The sequence below is a fragment of the Rhinolophus sinicus genome, chromosome 18, assembly GCF_057876585.1.
Source record: "Rhinolophus sinicus isolate RSI-liver-muscle chromosome 18, RSI-T2T, whole genome shotgun sequence".
NCBI lineage: Eukaryota > Metazoa > Chordata > Mammalia > Chiroptera > Rhinolophidae > Rhinolophus > Rhinolophus sinicus.
The window spans coordinates 37,760,443-37,772,906 of record NC_142518.1 but is presented as its reverse complement, the minus strand read 5'-3'; the positions used below and the strand labels follow the sequence as shown (position 1 = coordinate 37,772,906).

General features: G+C 52.2%; 1 protein-coding gene across 1 annotated transcript; it reads left to right on the top strand.

Moving 5' to 3' along the window:
* The first annotated feature begins 1,853 nt into the window (after window positions 1-1,853).
* Window positions 1,854-7,660, top strand: KCND1 (potassium voltage-gated channel subfamily D member 1). The gene is made up of 6 exons (XM_019714359.3): window positions 1,854-3,265; window positions 4,978-5,140; window positions 5,247-5,330; window positions 5,418-5,516; window positions 5,792-6,042; window positions 7,292-7,660. Exons 1-6 carry the CDS (start codon window positions 2,145-2,147, stop codon window positions 7,521-7,523), a joined length of 1,950 nt encoding a protein of 649 aa, XP_019569918.2. The 5' UTR covers window positions 1,854-2,144; the 3' UTR covers window positions 7,524-7,660.
* Window positions 7,661-12,464: the final 4,804 nt, after the last annotated feature.

The window sequence follows — 12,464 nt, the reverse complement described above, 5'->3', positions numbered from 1 at the left end:
CTGGGGTGAGGGTGGGGCCTGTCGTGTCCTCCTCTGCACTCCTTTTACCCCCCCCCCATTTCACATGCAAACACAGGAGGATGGTGCTCCAGTCCCACAGCAGCAGGCTTGGTTAGAGCTGGGCTCTAACCCACACACCCCAGGGAGCAGCTTTGGGGCCGGGCCATCTGGAGAAATGCCCCCCACCAATTCCCCCCACCCCTGCCTTCTCTAGCCTTGGGGGGCAGGGAGGGGACACAGCGCTGCATCATTCCCCGTGGCACTCCGCTCTAGGGCCATTAACAGACGCCTCCCCATCGATCGCATCTGCTAAGTGCTGCTGATTCAGACGGGTGGGGGTGGGGGCCCCTAGGGGCAGAGGGGGTAGAAGCTGGGCAGGAAGAGGGGGGAGTCCAGGAAGGAGGTGGGCAGAACTGGCAAAGCTCCCTACCACCCCCATTTTCCAGATGACGCTACTGAGGCCCAACCAGCTTTGTAGGAGGCGGAGTCTCCCCAGGGTCCCTCTCTGGCGGTCCTAGGGGAGGGGGCTCTGGGAGCCACGAGGCCCCTCCCTGCCTCTCTCTCCAACTCCCGGCAAGCTCTGAGGGGCGGGGAGAGAGCCAGAGGAGGAATAGAGCTCTGGCAGCTCTGCAGAGGGGGGCAGGAGCTCCGGTGTTTGGTACCCCCAGCCCCACCGCTGTTGCCGCTGCTGCAGTGGGGACACAGGTGAGGTTGGCCCTGTGGGGAGTGGGAGGGGTCCACCAACATCGCTGTCCTTGCCCTTCCCTGGTCCAGCCCCTACGCCCTATCCCATCCTGGGGACAGTGCCCCAGGGTCCTGCTGGACCTTGTCATTTCAGAGCCTCCTTCCAGAGACCCAGCCCCCTTCCCTGCCTGTGCTGCCTTCTCTCCCAGGCCTGGCTGTAGCTGCTTCTCTTTCTAATCCTGCTGCCGCTGCGCTGCCGCTGCGGCCGCTGCCTAGCACATACCACCAGCCCCTCGGGGTGTGGTTTCCCCAGACCAGCCCCCAGCAGTGGGACACAGCCTTATCCGCCCCCCCAGCCTCTTGCAAGGCCCAGCAGCCCCCCTTCCTGGAGACACACCCAACTCCCAACACCCCACCCCGCTCTCCAACCCATTTTGGGGAGAACACCCTCTTCCTCTTATCTTAGTCGTATTTTATCCTTTGGGTACTCGGTCTGTGCCCAACTTCCTTCCAATTGAGCCCTAGCCCCGCAAAACTCCCCAGCCCCTTTCCTGTCCCTGGAACTCTTGAGAGGGCAGACCAAGCTTTCTCAGCCCCCCTAGCTATCCCTCTCCCCAGACACCTCTCAGTCCCTGAAAAATAACCTAGCCCCATATCTACCCCTATAGATACCCCATTGCCTTCTCCAGCTGCACTAGCGGCCCCACCTCCTTCCTTCCCCAGAACTACTGTAGAATGTAGACACCCCCCCTCAGGCTATTCTTGGCAGCTCGAGGCACTCCCAAGACACCTCTCAGCCTCTTTACAACCTCCTGGCTCTATCACACCCCTTTCCTAGGTCCCTGAAGGGACTCCAACCCCCTTATCTTTTCCCCAAAAGTCTAGAGGGTGTGGACAACCCTCCTCACCTTTCTCCGCCCCTCTAGAACCCCCCACCAGACACCCTCAGCTTCTTTCAAACACCTCTGGTCCCATTTCTATCCCTCTGCTTCCCCAATCCCCTCTCCAACCCCGCTAAGGGGTTCTAGTACCTTCTTCCTTCCCTTAGAACTCTCAAGAGTGTGGACCGTGCCCCAGTGTTTTTTGCCCCCACTTGACAACCCCCCCAGACATCTCTCAGGCACATGCTGACCCCTCTAGAATCTTCTTAGTCTCTAAACACTCCGTGAGATCCTTCTCGGCCCCTCTGGAAGCCCCTTTTCTGCTCCTCTCCATGTCCCCTAGCCCCTTCTCAGTTCCTCAAGACATCGGCCAGGTCCCTCCCAGACCCTCTAGATGCCTCCCAAGCCCCTGCGCCTGTCTCTAGTTCCTCCTCCAGGTTCCTCTTGGCCTCTCTAGACTCCCCCAGTTTCCTTGTGCGAGTGGCCCAGGGCCTCTCCAAGCCCCCACCATCCTGGAGACAGCCACATTCTCCTAAAGGCCACCCCCCAAGTCTCCAAGGGCCTGGGGCTCCCGGCAGGATGGCGGCAGGCGTGGCCACGTGGCTGCCTTTTGCACGGGCAGCCGCGGTGGGCTGGCTGCCCCTGGCCCAGCAGCCCCTGCCCCCAGCGCCGGGGGTGAAGGCTTCTCGAGCAGATGAGGTTCTGGTGGTAAATGTGAGCGGACGGCGCTTTGAGACCTGGAAGAACACGTTGGACCGCTACCCAGACACACTGCTGGGCAGTTCAGAGAAGGAATTCTTCTACGATGCAGACTCTGGCGAGTACTTTTTCGATCGCGACCCGGACATGTTCCGGCATGTGCTCAATTTCTACCGCACGGGCCGCCTGCACTGCCCGCGGCAGGAGTGCATCCAAGCCTTCGACGAAGAGCTGGCCTTCTACGGCCTGGTGCCTGAGCTTGTCGGCGACTGCTGCCTTGAAGAGTACCGGGACCGCAAGAAGGAGAACGCTGAGCGCCTGGCGGAAGACGAGGAGGCCGAGCAGGCTGGGGAAGGGCCAGCCTTGCCGGCCGGTAGCTCCTTGCGCCAGCAGCTCTGGCGGGCCTTCGAGAACCCACACACGAGCACCGCGGCCCTGGTCTTCTACTACGTGACCGGCTTTTTCATCGCTGTGTCGGTCATCGCTAACGTGGTGGAGACCATCCCATGCCGCGGCTCCGCGCGTCTGCCTTCCAAGGAGGTGCCCTGTGGCGACCGCTTCCCGATGGCCTTTTTCTGCATGGACACGGCCTGTGTGCTCATATTCACTGGTGAATACCTCCTGAGGCTGTTTGCCGCTCCCAGCCGCTGCCGCTTTCTGAGGAGTGTAATGAGTCTCATAGACGTGGTGGCCATCATGCCCTACTACATTGGGCTTTTCGTGGCCAAGGGCGACGATGTCTCAGGCGCCTTTGTCACCCTGCGTGTGTTCCGGGTGTTCCGTATCTTCAAGTTCTCCCGGCACTCACAGGGCTTGCGGATTCTGGGCTACACACTCAAGAGCTGTGCCTCTGAGCTGGGCTTTCTCCTCTTTTCCCTTACCATGGCTATCATCATCTTTGCCACTGTCATGTTTTATGCTGAGAAGAGCACAAACAAGACCAACTTCACTAGCATCCCTGCGGCCTTCTGGTATACCATCGTCACCATGACCACACTGGGGTGAGTGCAGACCCTGTGTCAGGAGCTGCCCCAGTCAATCGTAACACTTCCCTTTCCTGTAAACATAAGAAGGTGAGGTAATGATCTCTTTCCTTCTCTATACGAGCTTCAGATTGCTCTTCTGTAAAAGCTGAGGGAGTTGGACTAAGCTTCAAATCCTGCCCAGCTCTGACAGTGCCTTGATTTTCTAGGTCAAGAGACTTGGGTTCAAGGATTGTCTTAGCTGTACTCTTTTTTGTTGACCCTGTTTTCTCGGGGCCTGTTTTCCCCTCTGTAAAATAAGAAATGATGATCCCTTTTGAGGGCTTCAGTGACATTGTGGCTGGAAAAGTTCTCTGAAAGTTTGTGGTGCAGGATAAATAGGTACTGGCTTTCTATCACCCCCTTTTCCATCTTGAGGACCTACGGCTCTCAACCCTCTAGAATTGTCTGCTCTCAACCCTCTAGGGTCACTACCTCTGTGGCTTTGTGATTCCTTGGTGTTCCCCAGAACAAGATATTTTCAGCATCATTCTTTTAAATTCCAGTCCTTGAGAAGAAATGGTTGGGATAAAAGCAGCAAATGGAGTCACCAAACTCAGGTTGTTCTTAAAGACACTGCCTAGGGCCGAGACTATAGTCCTTTTCTAAATTTCCATCACTGGGAATAGGTATACAGTTGCTTTTCAGTATCTGTTGAGTGGATGAATTGGGTTTTCTCTATTCCTTACTAGAGGTACAGAAAAATTGATTTGAGGTGTCTAAGGGGTAGAAATTAATTCTGGTTGGAGGTTCAGGATTCAGTCGACAAACAAATATTGAGCCTGAGAATGGTTTGGAACTGGGTATTTTGATGCCTTTTACCGTATTCAATCTTCACAGCAACCCTGGGAGGGCGGGTAGCTGCCTGTGTCTCCTCGTTGAGGATAGTCTGAGATGACACATCACAGAGCCAGAAACAGCCAAGTTGGAGAGACTTTTAAATGAGTTTAAAAAAAAAGAAAGAAGAAACAGCCATCCCATCCTGGGGAGGAGGGAGGCGCAGCTTGAGCAAAAGCCTGGAGACTTAAGACTACAGAGGCTGAACTTTTGTGGAGGGGATCTGATTGGTCCTATGTTTAGGACAAAAGTATGCTGTGTGATCTTGAGCAAGTCAGTTATGGAACCTTCCTGAGCTTTGGTTTTCACCACCTCTGTGAAATAAGGTAGTAAGATTGGCTCTGATCCATCTCCATAGGAGGGGGGTTGGCGTAGAGAAAGAGAAGGGGGAGTTTCAAGGCTCCCCACTATTTTTTCATTTGAGGACAGTTTCAAGGCTTCCCCTGGGAGAATAAGAATGGGTCCTACCTAGAGAAAGTAGGACAGACACAAGCAAAACCAACAGAGCATTGCTCCCAGGACAGAGCCCCTCATCTGGCTTGTGGTGGTGGAACTCTCTCCCCGAGAGGCTGTTTACTGCCTGTGATTTCCGCCTTCTCCCCGATGCTTGGTATTAATATATTTCCAGGTGACTCAGATGCCTGGTGTGTAGCTCAGATAGGGGCAGCAGATTGTAGGGGCTGAGGGCCCGTTTCTCATTTGACCCCCACTGGTGGCCAGAAAGGTCATTTCTCACGTTTTGCAGAGCAAGAAACAGGTTCAGAGAGTTGGAGTGCCTGGCCAGGGTCACAGAGTGGGGGACTGAGGGATGGGTGGGCACTCTTCTTGACCTTGGCTTACCTCCTCTGCCCCAGCTATGGAGACATGGTACCCAGCACCATTGCTGGCAAGATTTTTGGATCCATCTGCTCACTCAGTGGTGTCTTGGTCATTGCCTTGCCTGTGCCGGTCATTGTGTCCAACTTCAGCCGCATCTACCACCAGAACCAGCGTGCTGACAAGCGCCGAGCACAGCAGGTAGCTGCTCCTTCCATCTGAGCACCTCCCGGTCCTCCGACCCCCAGCCAGTCCATCACCTCTTGTGTTTACCCACCTGACCTTTTCTGTCCTCCTCTCTCTGTAGAAGGTACGCTTGGCAAGGATCCGGTTGGCAAAAAGTGGTACCACAAATGCCTTCTTGCAGTACAAGCAGAACGGGGGCCTTGAGGTGGGTAGGGCCCAGATTGGGGTTGGGCGTGAGCAGTGATGGGAGGCGGAAGGTGCTGACTTCATCTCTCTGCTCCGTCTACTCCAGGACAGTGGCAGTGGGGAGGAACAGGCGCTGTGTGTCAGGAACCGTTCTGCTTTTGAGCAGCAGCATCACCACTTGCTGCACTGTCTAGAGAAGACAACGGTGAGGCCCCAGGAGAGGTGGGGTGGCAGAATGAAGTGGGGTGGGGCCGCCTTCCTCCAAGCCAGCTCCCTCCCGGGGAAGAGAGGCTCACTACTAATTGTGGGAATCTGTTTCCTTCCTAGAAGGGGCCCCAGCAGAGCTGAACCTTGAAGGGTAGACAAGGGAAGGGAAGAGAGAACGACTTCCAGAAAGGAAGGAATGGTCTAAGCAAAGGCCTGCGGGTAGGGGCAGCTCCTTTGTAGTGACTTGTGACCATGCCTCCCTTCTTCCCATAGTGCCATGAGTTCACAGACGAGCTAACCTTCAGCGAGGCCCTGGGTGCTGTCTCGTTGGGTGGCCGCACCAGCCGCAGCACCTCTGTCTCCTCCCAGCCAGTGGGGGCTGGCAGCCTGTTAGCCTCTTGCTGCCCCCGCAGGGCCAAGCGCCGTGCCATCCGCCTTGCCAACTCCACTGCCTCGGTCAGCCGTGGCAGCATGCAGGAGCTGGACACACTGGCAGGGCTGCGGAGGAGCCCTGTGCCTCAGAGGTAAGCACTCCCCACCAGCTGGCCACCCCTGGGGAAGCTCAGAACTTGGACCAGAGGGTCAAAGATTTAATGACTCCAGGCCTAGCAAGTCACCAGACTCTCCCATCCTGGAAGCTTGGGCTTGTCTTGTCTGGAGCTCCTCGTTCTTAATTTGTTCTTTCAACAAACGTTTATTGAGCACCTACTATATGCCAGGCACAGTTTTAGGCACTTTGGAATTCAGTTTAGGAGTTTAGGAATTTCATTCACCTTAGGCAGTGAATAGAACACGCAGCAATCCCTGACCTTCTGGAACTTATATTCTAGTAGGGTGTGACCATTAATAAACAAACAAATACACAGATGATGTAGTGTGTTAAATGCCAAAGAGGAAAATAAATCAGGATTGGGGGATAGAGAGTGTAGAACAGGGCATGATGTAGTTTTGTGTTGTCAGGGAAGGCTTTGCTGAAGTGACATCTGAGCCAAGACCTGAAGTAAGCTAGGGAGTGAGCCATGTAGATATCTAGAGAAAGAGCTTTCCAGGCAGAGCAAAAGCCTGTGCAAAGGCCCTGAGGCAGGAATGGGTCTGTATGTATCTAACAAGACACACAGCCAAGAAGCTACTATGAGTAGAGTGGAATGAATGAGGGACAGAATGGTAGGAGGTAAAATCAGAAAGGAACAGGGACTAGATTGTGTAGCTCTTACTGTCGACTATTGTGAGGACTTTGAATTGTCAGGAGTAACAACATTTTTTTGGTGTGTGCGCTTTTTACGTTCCAGGCACTATTCTGAGCACTTTGTATCATCTGTTATGTCATTTAATCTCCACAAGAACCCTATGACATAGGAAATGTAGCAGGTCCTTAAATAACGTCATTTTTTATCATGTTGGTAATAAAATGCCTAGGAACATAACCCTTGTTTATGTCAATTAGCCTCTGTAAAACTGGTTTTCTTATATGTCATTTCAATTAAAAATCACAGAACATATTGACCCTGTTAAGTGAGGACCTACCGTATTGTTATTCCCATGCTACAGATGAGAGAAAAGAGAGATTTAGAGTGGTAAGAGTGGGACGAGGATTTGAACCCAGGACTCTCTGACTCCAGAGCCCTTACCCTGCACCACCATAATTGAGGGTGCAGGAGAAACATTTAGCACAGTGCCAGCGACCCAGTAAGCACTTAATAGATGTCATGATTGCTGTGGCAAGTGTTAAGATGACTTTCTAAGAACCTTCCATTTTCCCATCCTTATCCACAGCCGTTCAAGCCTCAATGCCAAGCCCCATGGCAGCCTTGACCTGAACTGCGACAGCCGGGACTTCGTGGCTGCCATCATCAGTATACCCACCCCTCCTGCCAACACCCCAGATGAGAGCCAACCTTCCTCCCCTGGTGGCAGTGGTGGTGGCGGGGCCAGCAGCACCCTCAGGAACTCCAGCCTGGGTACCTCTTGCTTCCTCCCTGAGACTGTCAAGATCTCTTCCCTGTGAGGGGTGGACCTGCCCATCCAGAGGGCCCTCTTGATTCTTGAGGGCTCCTTTCCAAAGCCATATTTTGGGGAGGCAGACAGCAACAGGCCTGGGGACCCCTTCTGCCCCCCACCTGAGAACTATGCAATGGAGTTTCATGGAATCACCCACCTGGTGGGGACGTAGCCAGGGAATGGGGCACTTCCACACCTCAGACAGTTTTCCTGGAGGGAGCTGACTCACTGGGCTTCCTCAGGCTGCTGGCCTCCTTGCCGCAACACACTAGGACCAGGCCCTCTCTCCCAGGGGGCCTTCTGCATGCTCCTCCCCTCGGGCACTCAGGCTCCCACCTGACATCTGAGCTCTGGCCTGAGAAGAAGAGGTGAGACTTCCTCTTCTCTCTGGCTGGGCTGTGGCGATTTGGGGGTTCAGAGAAGAGAAACATCACCTCTGATCTGGTCCCTAGGAGAGGTCCCCACCCTTCACCACGCCCAGCAACTCCCAGATTCTGAAGCTTGGAATGCAACCACAGGCTTCATGGGCTGTGGACTCAGCAGTGACCTGCCACCCCCAGGTCTTGGCCCAGGGGTCAGGTTGCCTCTCCTAACACACACAAAGATAGCACAAACACTACCCCCTTCCCTGGCTGCTGGAAATGGGTCCCCGCAACCCTGTCCTCTGCTGGGCCCCCAGCAAACTCTAGCAATAGCAGCTGCTGCCATGACATTATGCAAAGCCTCTGCCCAGTTTGCTGCAGTATTTACGTCTGCCCTAATCAGAGGGGCCACCTCTAATACTCCTCCTTGTCTCTGCTCCTCTGGTTTGCTTCCTTCCTGGGTTGGGCTGGAGTCTGGACTGGGTGAGATAAGCACCTGGCAGCCAGCAAGGGCTGGGCTGGGTTTGGAGATCATGGGCTGATTCCATGTTCTTGGGCAGGAGTCCAGAACGCTGAAGTCTGTGTTGTTCTTGAACTCTGGGAGTTGTAGGAGGCAGGGGGAGCTTCTTGATCTCCTCCTCCTCCTTCTCCTTCCTCTCCTCCTCCTCCTCCTCGTCCTCTTCCTCCTCCCCCACAATGCCTTTTCACACATCCCTCTCTCTTCTCCCCCTTGGGTCACCTTCCGGAACTCTGTGTTTGCTCTCAGGCTGATATCTGGCATCATCTCAGGTTCCCTGTCCTCAACACTGTCCCTGTGGAGCTGGTGGCTGACAAAATGTAGTTTCCATCAGTCAATAAAATCTGAGAGGAGAGCTGGGGATGAGCACCTCCTGGCTCTATGTGTTTGGGGGCTGGGTTGGGCTGATTTCAACTATTAGAAGGGCTGGTGTGGGTAAAGGCATGGGAGCTGGGTGGCTGGTGACATGTTCTGGAAGATGGGGATCTAGGAGAAATGAAAAAGGGGCGAGGGGTTGAAGAGTTGAATCTCCAGCCAGTGAGGCAGGTTAGAAGGTCCTGAGACATGTCCCCTTAGACATCATCTGTTCCAACTCCCTCACTCATAAATGGGGAAACTGAGACCCAGAGCAGCACATGCTTGGCTAGGGGAGACTTAAACCCAGGCTTCTTGACAGCAAACTGTTCTAAACTGAACCCTGGTGAAAAGCATCTCTCAATGTGGCAAATTACCCTTCCTTGTGGACGTCCCCTATATGTCGTCTTCTGGGATACTGAGTACACTAGGCTAGTGTGGGAATGAGCTGTGTAGAGCACCAAGAAGACAGATCTTGGATTCAGGTCGACCTGGGTTCCAATCCCTGGGAGAGAGAATTACCATATTTTGCCATGTATAGTGCACTCCATGTATAAGGTGCACCCACGTTTTTGGCCCAAACTTTCAGGGGAAAAAAGAATCTTTCGTTTTATTTTTTTAATTCAAATTTTTATTTGTTTACATTTGGGTACTTGTTTTTTTTGTATTATACAGGAATTTTAGTTCTTTGGTTTTTTTTTTTTTTAAGGCGGGCACAGCTCACAGTGGCCCATGCGGATATCAAACCGGCAACCTTGGTGTTATCAGCACTGCGCTCTAACCGAGATAACCGGCCACCCCCTAGCATTTATTCTTTAGCATATTGTGGTACAAGAAATTTTATGTAACAAATAATTACAAAACACAAGGAACAGATACAAGGCACAAGAAATTTTCCGTACTGGTAACAAATTTATAATATTTATGCATCACAGAAGCAGGAGAATGTCGCACAAAGAATGAGCTGGAGTTGGCCAGGCAAAAGATGAAAGGATGAAAATGTTTCAGGCAGAGGCGACAGCATGTACAAATGATCCGGAGGTTAGAGAGTGAACTTGGGGCCTTTGGGGAATTGAAATTAGTTGAGCAGAGCTGCAGAGGAGAGTGTGAGGCTGTGATTAGGGTAAGGATGCAGAGGTGAGCCAGGTCACAAAAGGCCTTTGAAGGTAGGATACAGATTTTGGATTGCATCCTACAGATAATGGGACCTCCTAAGGCTTATAAACAGGAAAGTCATCATCATGTTTGTGTTTCAGAAGGATCATTCTGGCTGTGGAGAGTGGATTCTAGAGAAATAGTCCTGCAGGGAGGAAGCACAGTGAGGAGGCTTTTACAGTGGTCTAGTTGGTAGGTGATGGTGGCTTGGACAAGGTAGTGGCAATAAGAGTTGGAGACTCGAGATTTGAGAGGTAGAATCGGCAGGGCTTGGGACTGACAAGCATCTGGAAGTTGAAGAAGAGGGAGTAGTCAAGGCTAACTCCTAGGTTTCTGATTTGGGCAAAAGCTGAGTGGGGGTGCCATTCACTGTCAAAGGGAACATCACAGTGCCAGGCACACAGCAAGTACTAGTGACGATGAGTTACAATTATTATCATAAGTTTTTTTTTTTAAGGAGGGCGCAGTTCACAGTGGCCCATACGGGGATCGAACTGGCAACCTTGGTGCTACCAGCAGCATGCTCTAACCAACTGAGCTAACCAGCCACCCATAAGTTCAGTTTTAGATGTGTGGTGCTGGACAAATATCTAGTAGGGAGGGGGGTATGTGGGTTGAGTGAAATGGTCATGAAAAGATCCAATGTGATAACATGCACAGGCATTGGGCACAATGCCCTGAACAAAACAGGCGCAGTTAATGTGAGTCCTCTCCCATTACATAGGTCTCATAAACAGAAAACACAATAGTTAATTTATTACTGACACCCTTCAGGGAAGACTTCAACTAGGGTTGGCATCTGAAGGGAGGTTAGGTGGCACTCAGAAGAGCTTTCTGAAGGGCTCTCTTTCAGTCCACTGGTTGTAACGTCTTGGCTCCTAAGACGTAGGGAACCCTCACCTCTCACAACACATTGGTTCATTAGCTTTTCAGAACCTCATAACTACTCCCTGAGGTAGCCTGGGCTGTCGCGTCCAGCGCAACATGGGCAGTGAGGGTGCGAGAAGGGGCGGTTTGGGTTAAGTTTTTTAGAAAGAAACAAACAGAGACTTAATGCAGTTAAATCTCTCCGAAGGCCAGTGGTCTCTCAGTCTCAGAGGACTGGAGCCCAGAATAAGGCCGACGGAGGGTTTTGATTGAATAGGTATGCAAAAACAAGAGAACGCAGCATTGTTTCCTACATGGTCTCTGAAACTCACACATCATAACAGAAAAATATTTATCTCAATCCCCCTTTGTCAGTCAACAGCTGAAGCACAGGGTCCCACATTGTCTTAACTAAGGTATGTACCTTCTCAGGGTCAAGTCTCTTATTTTGTAACAGTTCCGTTGAGATAAGTGGAGAGAACTGATCTTTACTGTCCTCATGATTTCTCTCACAAACAGGTGCCAGGGAAAAGGCAGAGCCGGCAACAGCTTTTCCCAGGCAGGGGAAAGGGGAGGCAAGGCCCCTTCCCATATTTTTCTAAGGCAGCTCATTGGGGGTCCCCACTCGGTTCCGCCTGGCTTAGGTTGTATCTCCCGTGAGATATTTTACCCGTCTTTGGCTGCAAACCTTCTTTTGGGGACCAGACAGAGAGACATAAGGTGTAAACACAAGGATGGAACAGAGTCCCAGAAAGGCGCAGTCTCACAGACTCTTCTTTCCTTAAGGAAAGACACGGGGACAGTTGGCTACGCTGTTGTGTGACTACACTGGGCAGGGATTATTCTCGTCTTACACATGGGTAACCTCAAATTTGGGACACAGTGATATCCTCAAGGTCCTACAGTTGGTAATGGTCCATCTGTGCATGGAACTGAGATCTTCCTGACTCCAAAGCCTGGGATCCGTTCCGTTGCACTGCCATGCCGACTAATTTACTGGGCACTTACTATGTGCCAGGAACAGCACCAGGCCCTTTACAAGCATGAATCTCTGATCCTTACAATGGAGTAATCATGGCCATTTTACAGAGAAGTAGAAATTGAGGATGAGGTGGATGTTAAATGACTTGCCAGAGAGCATTCAGACAAGGAGAGGCAGAGCTAGGATTAGCTAGTAGCTCTCTCCAGCTGCTGAGTGGCAGGGATTTTACCATTGTGAGATGCTTGCTGCTGACAAAGCTGGTTCGTAAAGTGGTGTGTTTTTTTAAAATATTTTTTATTGGGGAATATTGGGGAACAGTGTGTTTCTCCAGCGCCCCTGAGCTCCAAGTTGTTATCCTTCAAACTTAGTTGTGACAGGTGCAGCTCAGCTCTAAGTCCAGTCGCCGTTTTCAATCTTTAGTTGCAGCGGGCACAGCCCACCATCCCATGTGGGAATTGAACCGGCAACCTTGTTGTCGAGAGCGCGCGCTCCAACCAACTGAGCCATCCTGCCACCCCTCTGGAAGCTCAGCGGCAGCTCGTTGCCTTCAATCTAGGTGTGGTGGGTGCAGCTCACTGGCCCATGTGGGAATCAAACCCGCAACCGTATTCAAAACTCACACTCTAACCAACTGGGCTATCCAGCTGCCTAGGTTTATAAAGTTTTCGCTGGATCCAGGTAAAGTTATTTTGAAGGGAGGAAAAGGCTGTG